Source organism: Pyxicephalus adspersus, chromosome 11, assembly GCF_032062135.1.
Source record: "Pyxicephalus adspersus chromosome 11, UCB_Pads_2.0, whole genome shotgun sequence".
Taxonomy (NCBI): Eukaryota; Metazoa; Chordata; class Amphibia; order Anura; family Pyxicephalidae; genus Pyxicephalus; species Pyxicephalus adspersus.
The window spans coordinates 41,680,114-41,702,762 of NC_092868.1; the positions used below are offsets into that span (position 1 = coordinate 41,680,114).

The 22,649-nt window shown below is 38.8% G+C and overlaps 1 protein-coding gene across 1 annotated transcript in view; it reads left to right on the top strand.

Annotated features, from left to right (window-relative positions):
* Nucleotides 1–22,649, top strand: part of LOC140340694 (ATPase family AAA domain-containing protein 3-B) — a 44,790-nt gene that overhangs the window by 8,605 nt on the left and 13,536 nt on the right. Inside the window, exons 6-13 of the mRNA XM_072426045.1 lie at nucleotides 259–424; nucleotides 1,116–1,185; nucleotides 12,339–12,494; nucleotides 13,470–13,526; nucleotides 16,236–16,361; nucleotides 17,789–17,913; nucleotides 19,760–19,811; nucleotides 20,259–20,329. Of these exons, the coding sequence (XP_072282146.1) occupies nucleotides 259–424; nucleotides 1,116–1,185; nucleotides 12,339–12,494; nucleotides 13,470–13,526; nucleotides 16,236–16,361; nucleotides 17,789–17,913; nucleotides 19,760–19,811; nucleotides 20,259–20,329 (823 nt within the window). The remainder of the gene's footprint in view (nucleotides 1–258; nucleotides 425–1,115; nucleotides 1,186–12,338; nucleotides 12,495–13,469; nucleotides 13,527–16,235; nucleotides 16,362–17,788; nucleotides 17,914–19,759; nucleotides 19,812–20,258; nucleotides 20,330–22,649) is intronic.

A 22,649-nucleotide genomic window follows, 5' to 3' on the forward strand; every position in this document is an offset into this window, starting at 1 on the left:
CACTCTATAAATTTCATAGACATGTCACTAGCTCTCCCTCAAAGAGGCTCACAATCTGAACAGGTTGGTGGGGAATTATAAAAGTAAATTATAAGAAGCGGAGGTCTGTTAGATGAACCTGTACCTTTTTTTTTCACACTGCAAATGAATGCTATCCAGCCAAATAGTAAACACTGCAAAAATGGTATTAACCTGAAAGTGAGTGTGGCTATTCCTCTCTGCACATGTTTCACATTTTTTTTTTTAATTCTTGTCCAGCTACGGTGGAGCACGAGATGGAGCTGAGACATAAGAATGAGATGCTTCGGATAGAGGCAGAGGCTCGAGCTCGTGCCAAAGTAGAACGTGAAAATGCTGACATCATAAGGGAACAAATTCGCCTAAAAGCTGCAGAACATCGTCAGACCGTTCTGGAATCTATCAAGTATGTAGAAATATATGGTTATGGAATGCATTATTCTAAGTAGTAGTGTCTTTCATTATAATCACCATCTGAAAAGTCCCAGCATTGCAGAAAAAAAGGGAGAATTCTCTGCAACAAGAGCTTAAGAAAAGATATTTACAGCCTTCTTTAGGAAGGATAAAAAAAACCTTCCTACAGGGAATTCCTTTAATTTGACTTCAAATTAATTTGCCATCTTCTGGGAAAAGATGAGAGACAATCAAAAGATCAGAAGATGGTTTACCATGATGTACAAAACCATTGTAAGTGTAAATTAATTGCTAGGTTAAGAAAATCCTACCAGCTGAAAAAATTAAGTGTCGTTTAAATTACAAATGTTGAATACTAGAGATTCTGCTACTTTTTGATGCCACTACAGTGTGAATAAATTTTTAATTTTCAGGTTAGCAAAAGAGTTGTTACATAGTAAGTCCATCAAGTTCAACCACTAGGGAAATAAACATATCTAAGATATAAAACCCCATGGACATAGTCGGTCCAGGGGAGGGAAAAGAAACCCTGGTACAATTTGCTCCAACAAGGGAAAAAATCCTTCCTGATTCCATGAGGCAATCAGATGTTCCCTGGATCAACAGTCTGTAATCTTTTCTTAGAATTTTTGACATATATAATTTTGGCTTGAGCACTAACAGTAATTTTTTTTTTAATATAGGACTGCAGGAACTGTGTTTGGAGAAGGTTTCCGTGCCTTTGTTTCAGACTGGGATAAAGTGACAGCAACAGTAAGTTCTGGATAGGTTTCTACAATGCATTACAACTCTATAGTTTGTGAACTTTACCTTTGTAAGAAGTCTGATTGTGTTCTAGTGGACAATTCTTGTGTTTTTTTTTTTTTTTTACATAAAAATGTAGCTGTAACAACAAAGGTTCAAACAAATATTGACGTGTGTTAAAGTGTAAATACAAATATATTTATGTTGTGTGATTAGGTCACCTTGACTGTATACAAGGTAAACCCTGTCTGCAGGTAATAGGACTGTGTCTTGACAAAAACATATACGTGGTATTCTTTCCTGCTGTATGGTCCTCTCCTGCACTTCACCATTTCATCTTTGGCCCCATGGTATTCCAGGAAAAGGTTGCATGACATCAGGCAGTTTTTGCAGAAGGTTTATGTAAAAAAGAGGCTTGTGACTGATAGCTTGCTCTGTCAGACATTTAGAGGTAGATTTGCTATAATATTCTCTATCTTTTAAACAAAACATATTTACCTTTCATTTGCTTCCTTGACACTTCATTTAGCTGCCAGAATCAAAGACAGTGCTGTACTAGCTCAGAGCTGTAACAAATAGGCCAATGTTTCTTCCTGCCCGTGTGATATGTGGTCCAGACATGTCACATGGGGGCTTGTGTGTGTGTGTGTGTGTGTGTGTGTGTATGTATGTATATGTGTGTGTGTATATATAATCTCCTGTACGAAAAAGCACATCAAAAAGTTTAAGCGATTAACTTGACCCCAAACTATTTGATTTTACCCTGTAACAACATTACTTGTATTTGAGTCATCCCTTATGTGCCATTCTAAAGGTGTATACCTTTAGAATGGCACCCAGCCCCCAGCGAACACGAGACCAGTATGATTAAGCTCTGATGGAAGTAGTTCCTCCCTAACTTTCGTTAGATTTAAGACGGCAAAGCCTGTCTGCTCTTTTACTGGATCACTAGTATACAGAATGGATGCTTCTATCAGAGCATTATCACACCTTCTTTTTTCCGGTGGCATCAAAGCAGGGTTGCAATATAGAGACTTTCTTTTGGTGCAGCTCTTTGTTTTCTGTCACTAGATGGTGCTGATGAGATGATCTGGGAGCATTTTCTGCAGGTGTTGGCTGTCTGCAGTCAGTGAGGATCGGTAGACATGGCGGATCTCTGTGTTAGCAGGCTAAGTCTAGTGCAATGCAGAGCTGCCTTCCAAACATTCCCCATACAGACTGTCACATGAACAAAATTTATGGCTTACCTGTGGTGGTGTAATTTCATGAAGTCTTAAGACTTGATTTTAAGACATGGAATTTGTAATAATATTATAGCCGAAGAGAAAATAGATTTATGTAGCAGGCACATTTGGCATGTTCGTTATATATTGCATCTTTAGTTAAATTGTAAATGTTCAATACCCCTGAATAAGTTAAATCAGATTTTGATTACTTGGTTTCATCAGTTGATGTATGCAAATCACAAGTTGACTCTGCAAATGCCTCTTCAATTTTATAACTATTCTTTTTATGTCTATAACGTCTTCAAATGGTTTACTGGACTGAGTGTGTATGAGCTTCTAATTTGCTAGTATTGAATTTAAGAAGTAATGCCATTTCTACCGCCAACTGGTATTTTTGTTTGGGGCACTCACTGGTGGGTGTAAAGTCCAAATTAATTTTAATGTTCTAAAGTTTTCTTTAGAAAGCAGCCATAGCCTGGTTACAATACCCCTTCCAGCATGCTGCAGGGAAGGAACTCTATGTGCTTGGAAGCAGCAGTCTGTTTGCGGAGGTCCACCAAGTTCCCTGCTCAGAGACCTATAAATCTGCAAAGATCGTGCCAAATGAAGAGCTCTATCTCTCCATCGGTAGCAGCCATGCTAGACCTTTACAGAGGGACCACTGCTTCCACACAGAACACAAACATCCTTTTATACAACTGTGTTCTATGAGATGGCTCTTCCTGACTTTTGTAGCATCTTTTTTTCCCAACGTTTGTGGATCGGATGATCTGTAGACATACTTTTTAATTATTATTACACAGTATATATATATGTGTGTATATATATATATATATATATATATATCACCATCAAATTACGCAGCGCTGTACAGCTGTCCCTCAAAGGGGCTCGGAATTTAATGTCTCTACCATAGTCATATGTCTTTAATACAGTCTTAGGTCAATTTTGGGGCGAAGCCAATTAACCTAACTGCATGTTTTTTGGAATGTGGAAAGAAACCGTAGTAACCGGAGGAAACCTACGCAGACACGGGGGGGACCTGCAAACTCCATGCTGATAGTGTCCTGGCCGAGATTCGAACCTGGGACCTAGTGCTGCAAAGGCCAGAGTGCTAACCGCTAAGCCTCCGTGCTGCTTTTATTAATTTCCTATTGTTAAAGGGGAACTAAACTGCTATTTTCACCTGTCCCTGTTCAGTCGCAGGACATGACCGTTTAGTTCTTTTGTTTCTTCCTCGATATGAACCTAGGCCATGAACCATGGCTGGGTTAGTAGGACGTAAGTCCTGCGCAGGCACATGGAAGTTCATTCATTCCTGGACAAGTGCAGGAAAAGCTGGAATTGCTGGTTATCCTGGCAAACAGGAATCGCCTATCACTTTCGGCAATAATGACCTGCCAGATTGAGAATTGAGAAGTGCTGTACAAAAAATGTTTCGGTATGTAGTTATATATTCTAAATGTTTTATTTTATATACCAATTAGCGTTCCTGTTGGCAGCACTACAAAATAGCTGCTTCTGCTAGATCTCACAATTCAAAAGTTTAAAGCCTTGTACAAATGTCCGATTTCTGTTGCTGAAAATGACAGAGATAATGCACAAGGCGGTTAAAGGAAGAGGAGGGGGGAGGATGACAGAAATCCAATGGGTGACATTGCTGCTCCTCCAAAGATACAATACAGTCCTAGGACAGGAAGTGTCAGGATTACCATGTAAAAAGTAAAGAAACCGGAATAAATGTTTATGCATCCATGTATAAAATAAACAATAATTAATAGTGAAACTAAATAGGCAAAAACATGCCCACCTTGCGCTGACAACAGTTCTGATAATCAGGTCATCAATTTCACAAGTTCTCCAAAGGTGTCCTGGGGTATCTTGCACCAAGATGTTAGCAGTGAATCCCAAGTCACACTGCTCCTTCTGGGCCTTTCTTCATACAGTGCCTCCTGCTGCCATCTCTTCTCCAAGTAAACGAGACACGCAAGGGTGTCTGCATTATTAGTAGCAAACAATGGGCAGGCCACCATCTTATTTTGCTTCTTGGTCAAGTTCTGACACTCGCGTGTCCATTACTGGTCTGCAACTGAACTGCTTAATGTGTTGCATGCTGCCATGCACTGTGTTTATGCTACAGTAGCTCTTTTGTGATATTGGATCAGAGGTGTAAGCATTCTTACATACACACAAAAGGTGTAAAAAGAATAACTTTTGGGGGCTCCTTGAGCCATGCCCCATTTGCCCTTCCCCAGGATGACTTCTGGTAGGTAATACACCCTACATAACCTACTGTTTTGGACATACTCTGACCCAATCACTTAACTATCACAATTTGGCCCATGTCAAAGTCGCTCTTATTCATACGTTGTATTTGCTTTTTTTTGAGTCTTGCCTTTTTTGGAATTTCAAATCTCTCAAAATTTTTGATGTTACTATGATAAATATTAAAAACACTCAGTTATCTTCAGGGTGTGTCACATTTTGACAGAGGACTTCTGTTTTACAATATGGAGTGCAATTCCATAATTCGGATTTGCAGCATCCAGAACTGTATATGGATAAGACAATGTAACCGTGGAAAGATGTTAAATAGTTATCAATTCAAATTCCCTTACAGGGAATAATACCAACCCTAAATAGGCATATATAGGAAAAACACAAAACAGAGGGGTTTTTTGGCAAATATTTAACTGTATTCAGTGATTAATTCCCATAGAATACATAGACATATGATACAGGATCATGCACTAGATCCCGTTAGTGGCCAATCAGGTTGGCGCCAGACATACATAGAACCTAGTATGTACACACAAAATAGGATGTGTGTCCAGTAATGAACATAGTGATGTATGTGCAGCTTGTGGACCTGACGCGTTTCCTTCAGGGGTTACTGCGTGGTAGCAAAATAAAGTACTAATATATATATATATATATATATATATATATATATATAATGTGTGTGTGTGTCAATACTTTATTTACTTTATCTATTGGGCACCTAAAATGTTAATGGTTTATTTGTATGTCATAAAAATGTTCATTTGTGATGCAAGTACTGATCTATGTTCTCTAACCTATTTAGACCACATCCAGTACTATTTAGTCAAATTCGGCTACCGTGCAATAACCCACTGCCACTAACCAGATCAATTGCATGATCCTGTATTGTATGTCAATGTATTATGTATCCTATGAGAATAAATCACTGAATACAGTTGAATATTTGCAAAAAAAACCCTCTGTTTTGTGTTTCCTATAATTGCAGCAACTAGAGTTGGAGAGAAACAAAAAAAAAAAGTCTAGTGTGGACATCTTGATGAAAAAAAACAGCATCTCATCCAACTTGCCATTAATCAAACAAAGCACTTTTAGCTGCTGTTACCCTTTATGAGCTCACACGTAACAAATCTTTTAGTTTTGGATATATATAGGCAGGCTGAAACACGGATTCCTTTTTGGGAACACAGAAGTAAAACTTCCAGAGCTTAGTTCCCAACTTAATCCCTTCCAGGCACATTTTAATAATGTGTCATGCTTACTAGTAGGTTTAGTTTACCATACAGAAAACCTAGCAGGGATAGCCAGGCCCTTCCTTGTAATTGTATAAAATGGGAAAACAGTAGGTGAAAATGGTGCAAAAGTGTAGGAATGTGCATGTTCCTAATTTCAAGTCATAGTTCTTGTCATGTTATTTGTGACATGAGAAAGCTGCCAACTTGGTATGGCTGTCTAAGCTTTGACCACGAAAAGGTCAAACAGTCAGCCCATGCACTTCTTCTGCCTGTTGCCAGTCCACTGTTGCCACTCTTTCTTTGGAGCCTGAGAACATTCAACTGCTTAGAGAGGAAATAATTTTCTGTATTGTTTTGCTTTATGCTTTCTTATGTAAAGATTATCTTACCCACCCAAATTATTTTGAGTCCTGGGTAGATGCCAGCTTGTTTAGGTACCCAGACTTGTTCCTTGACATTAGCAAATGAGATTTCCGGCACTGGAAAAAAGATGCCTTGTATTAATGCAAGAGGAATGGAGCATGGCCAGCCTGCTTCCCTGTCGGTACTCCAGTACGGTGGTCAACCTTCATGACCAATAGGTTTTGTCCAGGGTTGTAATAGACAAAAGTCTACGATTTTCATGTTGAACACCCCCACCTTTAGGCCCCCCAAGATGCGAAGCAACTTGGACTGGGCTGTCATACGTATTCTCCGGCTGCATTATTTTGAGTCCCTAACTTAGAACAAATTACAGAGCAGAGCTTCAGTTTTTTCCGTGTTTGTTCCAGGTCATGTACTTATAGTATTAAACTGAGTGTCCATAGCCAATCAACTAGTATTTCAAGTCGCCACTGGTACACTATGTTATTGCAAAGTTTACACCTAAAAAGCCAACAAAATGTCACAATTTTCAGCCCTCCACATTGTTTTAGATTAGGAATTCCAAGTACTAACTGTTGGATCAGCATGACAGCCATTGAATTAGCATTTTCAGATGGAAGAACAGGCCTTTGTATTTCTCTAAGCACAGGTTTAATTTCATGACTTCAGTAAAGCTGTTCAAAGCTTTTGAAATGCTTTGTAAATGCTCGCTGAACATGCTGCTTTTCAGATGAGCATTCAAAAGCTCAGATTAACAAATGCCAGTGTGAACAAGGCCTCAAAGTGTTCCAACACCTGCCGAACACATGGAGTCAGTTCCCTGCGGATGTATTGGGGCCTAATGAGAGGTAATTAATAAAACCCAAGGGACCTGTTTTGCCATCACGGCTTGCTCTGATCTTTGTCAATACACTTCTGAAATTCAACAAAATAAATGTACAGCTCTGTCACAAACCACTCTGGTCTTTTGAATCTGAAAAGTGACTTTAATTCCCCGCAGTTCCCCTGCAGCTCATTCCGTTAATGGAGAACCTTCCGAAGCTACGAGGACGTAAACTTCGATTTGATGAGCCTATAATTGTCTGTTTCCTAATGCATGCACAGATGTCAGATGCAGCATAAAAGCATTGCTAAAGCCCCCCCACTCCCCCAGCTCAGCACATGAGCTTAAAAAAAGAAATGGCTTGACGAAGCAGAATGCAATTCTCTTGCCAGCGAACGAAGTGGAAATTCTTTTGATTGAAGCAAAGGGGAGGAAATGAGTGTTTGTCAAGCCAGCTCACACGTGCCCCTTTTTATATTTTTGGCATTTTATTTTCTAAGCTGGCTAATGAGAGCTGAAATTAGTAATCTTTAACCTGCTGTTGAACCCAGTTTTTTGTTAGCTGATGTGGGATACAGGGGTCTGTAGTTCTACAGCGGACATGGGAGTCACAGTTTCTCAGTGACTACAATATCGTTGGCTGTGCTGACAGGTCATTTATATGACATATTAGGCTTTTCCCATAGTTACCTCTATAGGGAAGGATATTTAGGACTTCATGGTGATTTCTCAAATATCTGAATACTATAGACCAGAGTTTTTGAAAATGAGAAACCTACAGATGCATTCTTGAAACCAGAAAGCGTTGGAGCTGGGGAATGTGTCTCCATTAGAATTCCATGAATAAAAAGGGTGCAGGTGGCTCCTTCTAGCCAGTGAGGCACACGTGAAAGGGGGTGATGTAAAGAAAATGGTTTAAACAGGTTTTTGTCTTTTTTATAAATTACCCTTCCATGATTCTCAATTTTGCTAGTTCCAAACTAATGAGCTGCTTGTCCTTTTCTTCTGTTGTGCTGTTTGGTGTACACAAGGGTGGGATATCCTGATTCTTGGTGCCATTAGGATGGTCATTTAGGCATGTCCTGTTTTAATTTTAAAAACACCTAGGGCTCTACTTATAAAACCGGGAGCCTGATGTTCCCCGGTTGGAATCAATTACTTCTATTGAAGCACATGGACCTGTAAGATTCCCACTGGGGAGTGTTTTTTTTATTATCATTGCACATGCAGGATTACCCTTGTTCCCCTTTACTGGTAGAACCAAAAGTCTTGTATTTAGTAACTTTTTCTTTATGGAGTTCGACAGGGAAATTTCTAGCTGCCAGTATAGACATTTACTGGTCCGTTTCCCTGTTGATTTTTGCCTTGGTTCTATTGTTAAGAGTGTAGGCTACTACTGTTGTTTAATATTTACAAATGACCCCATAAATAAGAAAAGCACCAAAAAATTAGCATGTGAAAACATTTTTAGCTAGTAGGCACCCTGTACTAGAGGCACAACTCCAATCAGTTGCCTGGTGGTTTTACTGATCCTTTGACTTGAGGTCCACAAAAAACATTCAGCCTATGAAGTTAAATGAACTTCTATTTTGCGTACTTGTTCTGGTCAGTGACCCATTGGGATCTATATAAAGAGCAGTGAATCTTCCCTGATGGTGAATCAATCACTGTCATTAAAACACATGGGTCTGTATGGTCCCTTGATAGTTCTTTGGTTTCATTGAAAATAAACCCCAAAGTATTAAAGTTAGGGGGTCATGCTGGCCCCCCCCCCCCCCCCAATATAATTAGCACTTTCAGGTTAGCTGTACTAAAGGTGTTCTAGCTGTACAACCATTTCCAATCATAATTGCCTGAACACTGTACTGGTTTTCTTTTATATAGAAGCAACTCTATTTTAATGCCCATGCATCAGTAATGGAATATCCAAAAGTTTTAATAAATTGAGGTCAATTGTTTAGAATTTTGGCCATGTAGTGTAGGTTTGGTTTTAAAAGCTTCTCCTTGAACTGGCAATAGTGAATGTCTGGCTCCATTGTTTTACTAGACTAGATGTGTCTTTTGTGCTACTGGGAATAATTTAGCATAATGAGAAAAATTAAACAGCTCCTGTAAAGTGCTATAGAACAGTTTGGTGCTTTAATATTATGGGTAGTAAAAAAAAAACATACACTATAGATCGCTAAATGTTTTAAAAACTGCTGCAAAGAATAAGGTATGTGTGGGCAACATAGATATTACTAAAATGATTAAAATGTACTATATTGATATAGCATGTGAGCCTTTAGTCTGCCCAGGGGCCATACTGATACGACAGGCTATAGATGGAAGCTTTGGGGCTACTGAGCTGTGGCTAATGAGGAGAAATGCTCTACCTGTGGCCTTTCATCAATGTGCCAATGGGTCTTTAACAAGGCCTGAAAAGTCATTTAGTTTTGAAAGAGTCACACAACTGGCTTTTTTTAACCTCCATGATAACAAGAGATGCAGTACCTGGAGAAGAGAGCGCATTGGGTTGAAGACTTTCTAGTCATTTTCCATTTAACCTGGCTGGGTGGAAACCTACCTGCTCTGCAGTCTGAATCATTTTATAGCTTTTTAGTAGTGCAGCATGCTCCAGTCCTCCTCTTTCCATGTTCTACCCAATTCCTGGTGCAGGATCACTATGCCTGTTCAGGATTAGTGGATCCAGCGCACATTGGGCTTCAATGATTAATATTCACTGGATCCCATAGAAGCCAATGAAGAACCTGCCCATTTCTTTCTGATACCTTTCACTACAAACTAGAATGAAAAACAATTTTGGCATACAGAATTTACTTTAACTGGGCTAGCTACAGATTTAAAATCATGCCATAAAAAGTGTTAAAATAAGAATGGACCTCTGTTGTTGGTGACATATCATCGGCCTAGGACCAGTAAGTGGGTGGGAAAAAAAAAAGACTTGGTTGATGCATATTGATTCTGCCCTGACATCAAGCCCTTCCTTATAGTAGAGGTTCAATTTTTAGCATTGCCTGTGAATCCATGTCTGCTGACGGATGAAAGTCTCTCCTAGTGGATGAATCACAACAGCCTTAGGAAAGGTCACTCTTAGAGATCTCCTGTCACCCTCGGAGTTTTGAGCCAATTCTGACCTCCCTTCAAGCCAATGGCAAGAGATTTACTTCTATCCCTGAGGAATAGCTCAGCTTTTATCTTCTAAGTTATGTTTCCATTCCTTTGACTGCTGTGACACTCGCCTAATAGGAACTGTCACTTCCCCCCTGCTGCCGGATTCTTCATTTTGAGCTCTGCATGATTGTTACTTGCCAAGTAGTAATGCTTAATGTTTCCCTCTTCCTTTGCTATGGATATGATGGGATGGTCTAAATTTAACCTTCAAAACAATATCTTGTTCCGGCTTCCTCCTGCTGAGACAAAAAGCGTGCTCTTCCTAAAACTCATTTATGATGGTGTGCACATGCTGCTTTGCAACATGCTCACTGGCAGCCATCTTGCCACATGCTCCTGGCTGGGATGCAGTGGTGCAGAGAGCCAAGTTAAAAAGAAAAAAGTCATGAGAGAGCACATAGGAAATATAATTTAGATAGCAATGTTTACAGTAAATAGAAAAAATTACCAGGACAGGAAATTATAAATAACAAATTATGCTAAACATCATCGGGGCATATAACAAAACCCAAAGCAATTTCATAAAAGCTCCACTCTTTGCTTTATAGAACCTCCATGCCATTAACACTTAAGCATGCATTGAAAAGTGAAGTAGTAGTTATAAAAAACTTAAAAACCACCAGATGCATTCCAAAGCAGATCTCTTACTGGTAACAAGTTGCCCACATTTCTTGAAGATTCCTGCAGCTTTGAGGTCCAAGGCTCTCTATTATATTCTAATAGGGGCTGTACTACAGTAACGGATTGTTTCGTCTCTGTAGCAAGGAATGTATTGTTGGTAGTGCAAGTGCTAGATATCATTGTCGGTACTGACCTACCATTAAGATGGTTTGGGTCGCTCCTTGAGTGTGCTCAAAGGAAAGATTAACCTTGAGGAGTGCTGGCTTGTGAGCTTCTGTTTATTGTAAGAAAAAACACCTGACTGCAGCTCACCTGAAAAACCTAACACATCACAGCCATGCTTATAACACTGGGGGATCCACATTGCAGTAGTTGCACATTTGTTTTGTCCCAAACATTATACAGGAAATGAGGGAATATTTGTAAAACATTTTGGGGTACCTTTTACGACTCATGTCAACAGACTGATACTGTATTCAAAATCGTCTTGCGTTGGGTTGATACATCTTAGAAAGTCAGCAGCCAGTTAAATTATTCTAAACCAGCGTTGCTCAAACAGGGTTATGTGGAACCATAGGGTCCCTCCAAAGAGTTCTAAGGGTTCCATGAGCAATTTGTGCTTCTCAGGTCAGTTTAGGTGACCTGGTGATCTTTTCAAATATCTGAAGTGTTGACATTATGTAACAGTAATTCTTCCCATTGACCATCAAGTTAATGTTCTGTGAGCTGTGGATACAATAATTATAGCAGGGGATCCCTGAAGAATGTTAAAAGGGTGAGAAAAACTCATTTTTATCACACTTTTATCAACCAAAAAAAATAATAAAAAAAAAATATATATATATCTATATATCTCAGGCTGTAAGATGCATATCATTATTAGTAGTAGCAGCAGTATTTATATATAGCGCCAACATATTTCTCAGCACATTAAATAGGAGCTGCAAATGACGGACAGATACAGACACTGACACATGAGGAGAAGACGACTCTGCCCAAAAGAGCCCCTACATCTATCGTGTACCCATTGGAAGATTTGCCCTCACCTCCTGTTTGGGTGATTGCTGTCATTTTTTGGATCTCAGGACAAGTAGTTAGGGGGGATCTCTCAAACAATACAAAAGACCGCAAGAAAATGTCCTTTTAAATTTTGATTAGAGATGTACTTTAAGCCTAAACCCAAAGAAAAAAAATGTATGCAGGTAAATGTTCTGTAGAGCATTAGAGGCTTTTAGTATATTCTTCATATTTGCAATCTCTAAGCTAAATGTGTCAGTACATAAATAAGGGTTAAAAGGGTCATTTACTAGTTACTCTTTATATTAAAGGTATTGACAGTCCCGTTATTCTTTGTTCCTAATTTTAATGTTTGATCCACATTACAAAGATTTATGTAATGTTTTCATGAACTCCTGCACCTTTGTTTTTTTTTTTCTTTAGGTTGCTGGATTGACCTTACTTGCAGTAGGTGTTTACTCTGCCAAGAACGCTACTGGCGTAGCAGGTCGCTATATTGAAGCTCGTCTTGGCAAGCCCTCTTTGGTCCGAGACACATCTCGTATAACAGTAGTGGAAGCCATTAAGCACCCTATAAAGGTATTTACATATGCTTGGTCTATATAATATTGTTAGTTACCCTCATCGTGGCAGCTCTTAGCCCTCAGCAGCAACATTGGTGGCACCACCACCTACAGGTCTTCCATATACTTTTAGAAAGGATTATTCAAACATGCACAGCTTTACCTAGATTATAAGCCAGTCTTGTGATCCTGGCACTGACTTGGCAGCATAGCGCAATAGGAAAACACAATATGGCCTGCACCCAATATGAATGAAATCGCTGTGTGGTTGTCCTCAGCAAGCATTTGTATGGCACTTATAAACACATAGATAAACATAATGCTAGCATAGGAAATTATATCTATACCCCCCACTTGTATTGAATAAGGGAGTATTTGCTCAGTATACACAAGGATATTACTGGTAGGATTAGATCACCTATGAAAGGGGTTCTAATTCTCCTCCACTGGTATTGTTGTTTGCCCCAATTGTCTCTGTAACCACACTGAATAAGAGAGGCAATTTTATCTACGTAGTACTGACAGCAGAAAAAAACATGTCAAAAAGTCCAACTTTCTACTTCAATTAATAAAAAAAAAAGTTTGCATAAAGCCTAATTTTAACAATTTAGCTAGGGCAAACATGTCAGGGTACTGTGCAATACTGCAACTAAACTGAGCATGCTTTAGTGTGTTACATTGGCATTTGTGGATGTCACCATTTGTGTGATGCATTCCCATAAAAGGAGTAAGATGGGAATGCTTAAAAGTATTGATAATCATTTAAAAAATAATGGGCAGTCCTAATGCAACATGATTCTGACCTTAAAACAATTCCTTCATCTAATTGAGCTTTGCTGCAGTGGTATTTCTGGCATGTCCCCCAGCATGAACCACCAGACTATTGCAAAGGGGGATGGAGCAGTATATTTGCCTACTTAACAATACCATCACGCATTATTGCATTGTTCATTCTACAAATTTGAATATAATTTTTCTTTGTCATTCTTAGATCAGCAGACGTCTTTTTAGCAGGATCCAGGATGCCTTGGAAGGTGTCGTTCTCAGTGTAAGTATTTCGAATGTACACTGATCATCTCTATGCAACATTCATCCAACAAATCAGCTTCCCACTTTCCTGTTGCCAAGGCAGGTTAGGACAGGAAGGGGAGAAGCTGAAGCTAGTTATTAAAGACATAGGAAACGCTGTCTGTATGCTTATGGAGTCTGCAAAGCTCTGATAATCCAGAAAATAAATGACTTACTGTGTGCAATTTTTTCTTGTAGCCGAGCAAGTCTGAATCTGAAACCAATATGTGCTTCCCTTTGTGTGATGTCACAATTATATAGTGATCGGGAGTAAGCAAGGGCACAGCCTGGTTAATTCTGATTCCAAATTCATTTTTGTTTAGTTTTTTTAGGTTATTTTATATTTTTTTAAAAGATAGGACAGGGAAAAAGTTAGTTTATGTTCTAAATATTAGCATTTCTGATACGTTAGGAGAAAATTCACTCTGCCTTGGGTGCAGTCAAATCCCAAGCAGTGTAGTCAACCCCACCTAAACCCTTTTATGTTAGACTGCAGAACACATTCTGCTTATGTTATGGACAGTGGGTAGTTCTGTACCCTTGACATGCTTGTATAGTGATGTTGCCCTTTTAGGAGAGAAACTGTAATACTAAAAAGATCAACAGATGAAAATGGGATGGGGGGGACTTGTGTACCTCACCCTATAATAACTAGTATGCTACCATATATCACATTTTTGGATACGCTTCAATCTCTGTGTATCCTATGTGTGTGTTATTTCACTCAGTACTAAACGTATGCTTTGCCTGACCTTAAAGCATACCTAAACTCAGAAATTTCACTTTACATGAAAGGGTAAACAACCCTGTAGAGTAAAAATTCTGTTGTTTTGTTTATTTATTTATTTTTTTTTAAGTGCAACACCCTTCAAAAAAAAAAAAAAAAGGATTTAGCACTGCCCCCTAATTCTCGTTCGCCTAGACCAGGGGTCGGCAAAGTTTTATGGCCACTAGGCCATTTATGGGGTGGGCAGGTGCACACTAGGCCGGACCTGCCCCAATGGCTCCGCCCACAACAAGGGAACGCCCCCTGAAGTGAAATCCCTCTCCTCCGTATGCATTGTGGAGGAGAGGGATTTACTTTCAGGGAGCATTCCCTGTTTTTTTTCTCACCTACGTCACCCGATCTCGCTCCTGTGTTGGGTGACATAGGCAGAAGAAGCCAAAAGAAGAGGAAAAGATGGCAGTGCCCCGAGCACTGGCCCAAAGACGGATGAACGTACGACGCAGGACCTGATAGAAGAGACCTCCAGATGGATTGAACTGCCCTGCAGGATTGAAGGTGAGTATTTTTTTTGTTGTTTTGGGGACTTTTAGTTTACTTTCTCTTTAAGTATTGTGGGCTGAGGCAGCACAATATTCTGGGTTTCTGGTTTATGTAAAAATTTTCATAAACCACCCTATTTAAAATGTATGTAAATCCAGCAATCCCCTTGTCTTCGCTCCCATTGAATTTGTTGAATACAGCACAGATTATTTTATTTTGTTTTAGTATAAAAAAACTACCTTTTGACTTTCCAGGAATCTATCAGCTATCCTAACTTCCTGCACTGTGCACTAGCTGCAGTTCTATCCATTGCACTGTTATCTGAGGACTACAGAACCCATCCCCTCTGTTAATGGGGCAGGTTCCTGTTCTAGACTGAGAACACTTTGTTACCCTAGGACAGGAAATTTTGTTTTTGGCAGAGCTGCCAAGTGAAAATAAAAATATTAAATAACTAAAAATAAAATATTAAAAAAAAATAATAAAAATAATAACTAAAATATTTAAAAACTAAACTCGTGCATCCAGCACATATAATGACTGGTAAGCTGCAATATATTTTTGTGCTCTTTAAGCTTACTAGTACTGGTCTGTATGCCTGTAGGTGTCTCTGCCATTTCCATCTCATCCCCTATCAGACATTTTATATTTTCCTAAGTCACCTTTGGATGTCCCCACTGTCACTTGCCATAAATCCAGTCTCCTGCTGCACTCCATTAGGCATCGGGGTCATCCTGGTGTTGTGTTAAGCAGATTAATTGTCTGAGTGGGTCCTTTTCCTTTAACAAGTTTACGTGAGGAAAGGCTGCTATAAAATCAACCTGTGTATATCTCTCCTTAAGTGGCTTGTGACTTCTATTGATCTAGTCTTTAAAAAGAACAGCCTTCATCTTTCTTTGTCATTTATGGAAGAACTCCAATAGGCACTCTTTGTACTTTAAATAGACTGTGTCACTACATTACCTAAGGTAAATGAGAACACCTCCTAGCAATGTGTTTTATGCTCACCTTTCTGAGGGACAGTGAGTGAATTATTGGATGTCACTGCTATCCAAATCACTCTGTTCTAGCTGGGATCTGTGGTTTTTCCCCACCACCAGGACACTGCAGTAGACAATTAGGATGGTCGCCCTATAACTGGGAGCCAATGCAAACCTGTGAATCCTATCTTTTCCTCCTTAATATATATTGGCAGAGTTGCTGTGAACTTGGAAAGGGCTAAACTCCCATGATGGCTTGCAGCCTTTCAGTCCCTTGCTCTGTGCATGATGTTCTGGGTGTTGGATGGATTTAGTGGTATGGTAAGCAGACCACATTTTAGGAGTTCTCCTATTTTTTACACTATTGTCAACTAGACTTTTTTCCCGTAAGTGGAGCTTTCAATTGTGATTTATCTGATCTTTTTTTTCTTCTGTGTTTCAGCCAAAACTAGAGGAACGAGTGAGAGATATTGCCATTGCCACAAGGAATACAAAGCAGAACAAAGGTCTTTACAGGAATATTTTAATGTATGGTCCTCCAGGGACTGGAAAGACACTATTTGCCAAGGTAATAGTCTAGTGCTATGAAAGAAGCAATACCCTCAGAAACGATAATGTGATATCTCTCTTGACATCTTTAGAAAGAATATGCAAAAGGAAATGGAATTGTGTCCCCACTTCATGCTGTTGTTTCATCCTCTGACCCCCCTATGTAACCATTACACTCTGCAGTGATGTAGAGTTGAAGGAGGAAACCACAGAATGCAATACAAGGGAGTCCCCGGGTTACATACGAGATAGGGACTGTAGGTTTGTTCTTAAGGTAAATTTGTATGTAGGTCGGAACAGGTACATTATTTTAATAAATGCAATTAGGACAGATGTTTGTCTCAACATATTAGGTTACTGTATTAAATCCTCACTGTAAGCTAATCACAAAGCAAAAAAAAAAAAAAAAAAAAACTTTACAAAAACATTCATAAACTTCTGGTGCAAGCTGTGCTTTGATATGCAAATTAAACAGCTGCAGAGTTTGTCTTGGTCATTAAAGAGTTACAAGATGTTACAGCTCAACTCCTAAGATTACCCACAACCTCAGCTATGTTTATCAAAAGATTTCTTCTGCAAGTCATGTAAAACAACAATATCAAGCCTCCGTCCTACACACGAGAGAGCAGGGAAGCCCCGTTGGCATCTAGGAGTTGTCCGTATGTCGGATGTGCTTAACTCAGGGACTACCTGTTGTGGTAAATGTGATTGTAAAGGTGAATTCATGACCGATTACTATTAATAGAAGATTCTGACCTTTGACTTTCCAGTTGAAGAGTTCTATCCACGCAAATTTAAGGGATGGATAGAAAACTTTATTTATACTGAATATATTAAAAGGCTGAATATTTTAGGTTTCTAACTTTGGCAGTTTCCTTTTAAAAAAAAAATAAATGACCTGCTCTGTCCTCCCTACCCTTCTGGCTTTTTAAAACTCTATCTTTTCAGTATAGTTGTAAAGGGGTTAATATAATTGCCTGTCTGGTTTTGGCCGCCCATCTCATGCACTGTGTAATTTGCACAGTGATCGGTTTACTGTACAGCGTGGTGCAGAAATTGCGCCTATTGATTTGTGGGCTGACAATGCTGAGCCTGTGGTCGTCTTTCTAATTGAGAAATGGGCTATATTTATGTGACGCACAGACACCGCACTCTGGTTGATAGGTTTGATAGCCCCCACCCTCACTTCCCAAAAGAGAGATTTATGAGTGTGTTCCCTTGTGGGCATTAGACAATGTTTAACAAGATCATTGATAGAGCCGCCAGTGAGAAATGAATGTCTTTCTCGTCATCGGAAGCCTGTGTTATGTTTGTTCGATGTCCGAAGTATGGAGAATTGCAAGTCATAAGTTGATTTTACTTTGGACATACTACATTCTATGTAATGGTTAATTACATTTTGATTGACAGCTGTTTTTTTTTTGTTTTGTTTTCTTCCCCCTGCAGAAATTAGCCACGCATTCTGGCATGGATTACGCCATTATGACTGGTGGCGACGTCGCCCCTATGGGGCGTGATGGAGTTACTGCAATGCACAAAGTGTTTGACTGGGCAAACACTAGCAAGCGTGGGTGAGTAAACAAGAATACAGTGCAGATAAGTTGAGGGCTTGACCATAAGCGCTTTCAATTTTATACACTGCTTTTCATCCAAACTGACTGCATAACAATCTTTGTGCACTTCTAGCATATTTTTTGTATTTAAAAAATATATTACTTTATTTTATTATTTCTAGTATGGGGCCCCTCTGAAATAATGCAGCTCAGAAGGCCTGAATTGGGAATAAAAATAATTTCTGCTTACATGAACCAGGTGGTAATATAACTTGATGATGCTGCCTTTGTGGATTGGGCAAAGACACAACATTGCTGGTGCATGATGTGACAGAGATGGTTTTGTATGTTTTAGAGAAACAGCTAGCTTTCATGATCATTACATAGGTTCCTTATTAATGCAATGTTAGCATTCTAATGGGTTTACAAAATCTTGAATAACTTAATAGGGTTATCTTGTTAGATTCTAGCTAGAAGTTTTAAAATTAAAGAGCACAATGAAAAATGACAAATGTAGTTTGTCACTGACATTAGCACATACGTTTCTGTTTTTTTCGAGTTTGCTTATAACATAGTTTCTTCCTCATCCACTGAATTGAATGAAGACTGGCAAATGAAAAATTGTAGGCCAGACAAGGATAACGTTTCCTACTGTCAGCATACCACCCCCCCATTTCCCCAGGACAATGGATGTTGTCTTATTGGCTCTGCTGTGTAAAAGCCTTAAATGGTTCCCATGGCTGAGGTTCCTTTCTCTGGCAGAAGACTATTGAGTGTCCCCAGGGTTCAGATCACCCAATAAAGGACTTTAGAGGCCATAAGTGTACTTTTACACCTTCTGTTTTAAAAGCTGCCTATAAGTGGCTTATGAGTCATCAAGTACAGAGACTGTAACACGGAGTCCCTCCAATTTGTTAAATTGGTAGGAAGGTTTTTTTGATAGTTTTGGCTCCTACTATTGCAGTGTATAGCACTTTAAAAACCTGCCTGTACCAATGCTGTTTCTAGTCTTGGTTTGTTAGGAGCCCCTAAGGTAGCAATGGCCTTTCTGCTGCACCTAGAGTTTTTTATTGTCCTGTATGAAGATTTAAAACATTGTTGAAAACTATTTACTCCTAAACACCTACTAGCCTTCTCCTTAGATGAATTATTAAAAAAATGGTCTTCCTGTACTGTGGATTTGGCATGTCTTCCCTTAACAGGGTGACTACCATTCTGATAGAAGATGGACCTGTTTTGGACCGAATTGCCAAATGGTTGGCATCGCTGTTTAGAACAACTTTCACTGGTTCTTTGTGTGACTTTGCTTTTCTAAACCATGGCGGGTTGGTCAAATCTCTTGAGAAATCTCCCTATTGCTGCAGTGGAACCATCGCTGATTAAGCATATGTGGTGCTAATGACCATGGCTTTAAATTTCAGCTATTGGATGCCTCCCAGTTTATTTCTTCTTGCTGTACACTTATGTATGGCACTGCAGAACCTGCATCTAAAATGTGTTTGGTTTTTCACCACCATAATTATAAAACTATTTACTAAATTAAACAGTGAAGACCAAACACCCTCCAGCAATTTTATGTGAATGGTCTTTGAGAACTGTCTTGCTGCTTTTAAGTTTCAGTTGCCTTTGCTTTACAGCCTTGTCTGCATATAAATGCAAAGAACCATCTTTGTGAGGTCATGTGAAATTAAAAAAAAAATGTTCATTCATTCTAGGCATGCTTTAACATTCACATAAATATTGTTTGTTGAGTAAAATGATTTGTTGTCTGTATAGCTGCACCGATTGGCCCCTAATGTTATGTGTACTCATCAGCACCCCTGGCTCAATGATTCTTAAGCTGAATCTGTGTCTCTCTTCACAGGCTTTTGCTTTTTGTGGATGAAGCAGATGCTTTCCTAAGGAAGAGATCAACGGTATGTAATTACTTTGTCATGCCATTTCCTAAATTTGGTTTCTCATGACCTAGATAAACATTACATCATGATATAAATGTCATTCATGCAGAAATAGAGAATTCATAAAGGGACTGCACATTGATTTTATGTAGTTATTAGATAGTTTGTTCATTTCTAAGCTTAGATAGCTAGGTTGAAAATGCAGCCATGCAGACTTTATAGGGCTCCTGTTGAACTACTTCTAGCCCATCCAACCTAAGCAATGCCAAATCTGCTGCAAAATGACACATTTTCCATCAGAAAAAAAAAATCATCAGTTGGTTGTAGTGTTACTAGGCACTCCGATTAGTATTACATCATTGGTATCTCTAGACCCAATTGTGATCCTTTCACATGAACTGCAGAATACACAGTGAAATAAAGGCAGATGTGATTGGACAGCTGTCTCCTCTGCTTTGTTTTCAGGAGAAAATCAGTGAAGATCTCCGAGCGACACTAAATGCCTTTCTCTACAGGACTGGAGAGCAGAGTAACAAGTGAGTCGTGAGCTGCTCCTGTGTGTACCACAGGCTGATGGAGAAGTGTTGTGTGAAGTGTGTATGTCTGTGCCATTCCTAGAACAATGGGGAAATGTTTATTGAAAGGGAACATGAGGGCCCCCACCCAAAAGAGACATATCTATATATTTGTTATAATATCACCACCCTAAAGTATGTCCTCTCCTGCCCCGTGAGATTGCAGATTTAATTTAACCCTAAATAAACTTCATTATGACTCTGACAGCTGTGGGTAAATCTATTACATCACTAATATAGGAAAGTTGTTTTGTACTTACAACTGCTAAGAAGCGTAATTTTGGGTTTAGCTTGGAAAGGTTGGAGATGCATCTGTTTATTGAGAGATTCCTGCATTATATTAGCCCAGAACTACACACTCCTAGTCCTGATGACCTGGCACCAGAAAGGTGAAAACACTGCTCCTATTGAGTATCCTATATCCCACATTCAAATGTTAGTTACCACAATGCAAATAGAAACATTAAAAATGTGTGTGCATTTTTACATACTTTATTTTTGCTAGATGTGTTTTTTTTTTTTTTTTTGCATTGATCTGTTTTTTTATTATTTTTGTGCATTGTGCTAATACATTTGTAATACTTTTTTATTATTATTTGCATGTTTTTTCAAAAAGCACAATGGCTCAAAGCTTTGAGGTAAACGGGGTGTATTTTTTTTTTTTTTTGATGAGCTTCTTGCATTAGGGTAATGCTGCCCAATGCAGACAGGTGTTGTTGGTGTGAATAAGCTATTAGTTGGTGTTTAGGGAGGAGGGAAAAAGCCATTTGAGGTTGTACTAAAACAACACTTTATGGGTAAATAACGATTTATGGGTTCAAATCTCGGCCAGGACACTATCTGCATGGATTTTGCAGGTTCTTCCCGTGTCTCAGTGGCTTTCCTCCGGGTTCTCCGGTTTTCTCCCACAACCCAAAAACTTGCAGTGAGGTTATTGGCTTTCCCCAAAAAATTGACCTTAGACTACATTGATGACATTAGATTGTGAGCTCCTTTGAGGGACAGTTAGTGACACGACTATGGACTTTGTACAGCGCTGCGTAATATGATGGCCCTATATTAATTCTGTATAATAATAATAATTTAGGGCTTCCAACAGTGAAGTGTTTAGGAATTACACATCTTTGTAACATTTTATGTTTGTAAGTTGAATGTTTTAGGGGCAAATTGTCATGATTTAAGTAGGTATTGGTGGTGGAATAAATCCTCCATCTTTGCATCTGATGTCTGGAGAAAAGGAGATCTCTTACTCACATATTGAGGGAAGGGTGTTTTGTTGCACTGTCCAAGAAATGGAGATTGTAGCGTTGCACCCGAAAGATGCTAGAGTGCTTGTTTATAAGTGTACAAAATACTTCTAATCAATATGAGGTTAACAGAATGTTGGAATAACTGCTCATTTAAAGTATTGCACTTATTTCTTTCTCCAGACTCGCCCTGATCCATATATTTGGTACTTTATTCACCATCCAGAATTTCCTAATGCAATAATGCTGCAATTCAATAAGCAGAAGTGACTGCTCAAGACTTGGTGGGGAGGGGAATTTTCTTTGTCTATCTTTTAAATGTCCTTTGCTTTGTTGTTGTAATAGACCCTGTCATTTCTTTGCCTTGGGAGATTAGAACTATAAAAAGATACCTCGTGTCTAACTTTAGATTTTTTTTTTCCTTTCACAGTTTTAATTTATTGGTATTAATACATGACCTAAAATAGCAGCCTTTGTTATCGCTGATGGATAATAATTTGGTTTAGGAGTACTCCACACATCAGAGATTATAAAAAGCTCAATTGTTCTTTGTATTTAATGTAATGTTATTTTAGCCACTTAAAATCCCCTGGGCAGAAGCACTCTTGAAAGGCAGAGGCGGAGAATGAAAGGACTAAGACCCATATATCCATCTCTATCTATATATATATATATATATATATATATATATATATATATATATATATATATATATATATATATATATATATATATATAAATATATATATAATATATATATCTCTATCTATCTCATTCATTTGTAGTTTATAGCAACTGGAATTATTCTTAATCAGTTGTGAGCACTGGGCATGCTGCACACACCCATAAAAACACAGCGTTGCAGTAGTACCCCCACACAAGCAATTTTTCAGCAGGAAATTGATGTATAAAGCTACGTACACACTTCCAATTATTATCGTTGGTAAACGAACGACGAACGATCCTGCACGATATCTGCGAACGATCGTATAGCACCGATCCTGTACATACAGATAACGACACGATCGTTCGTA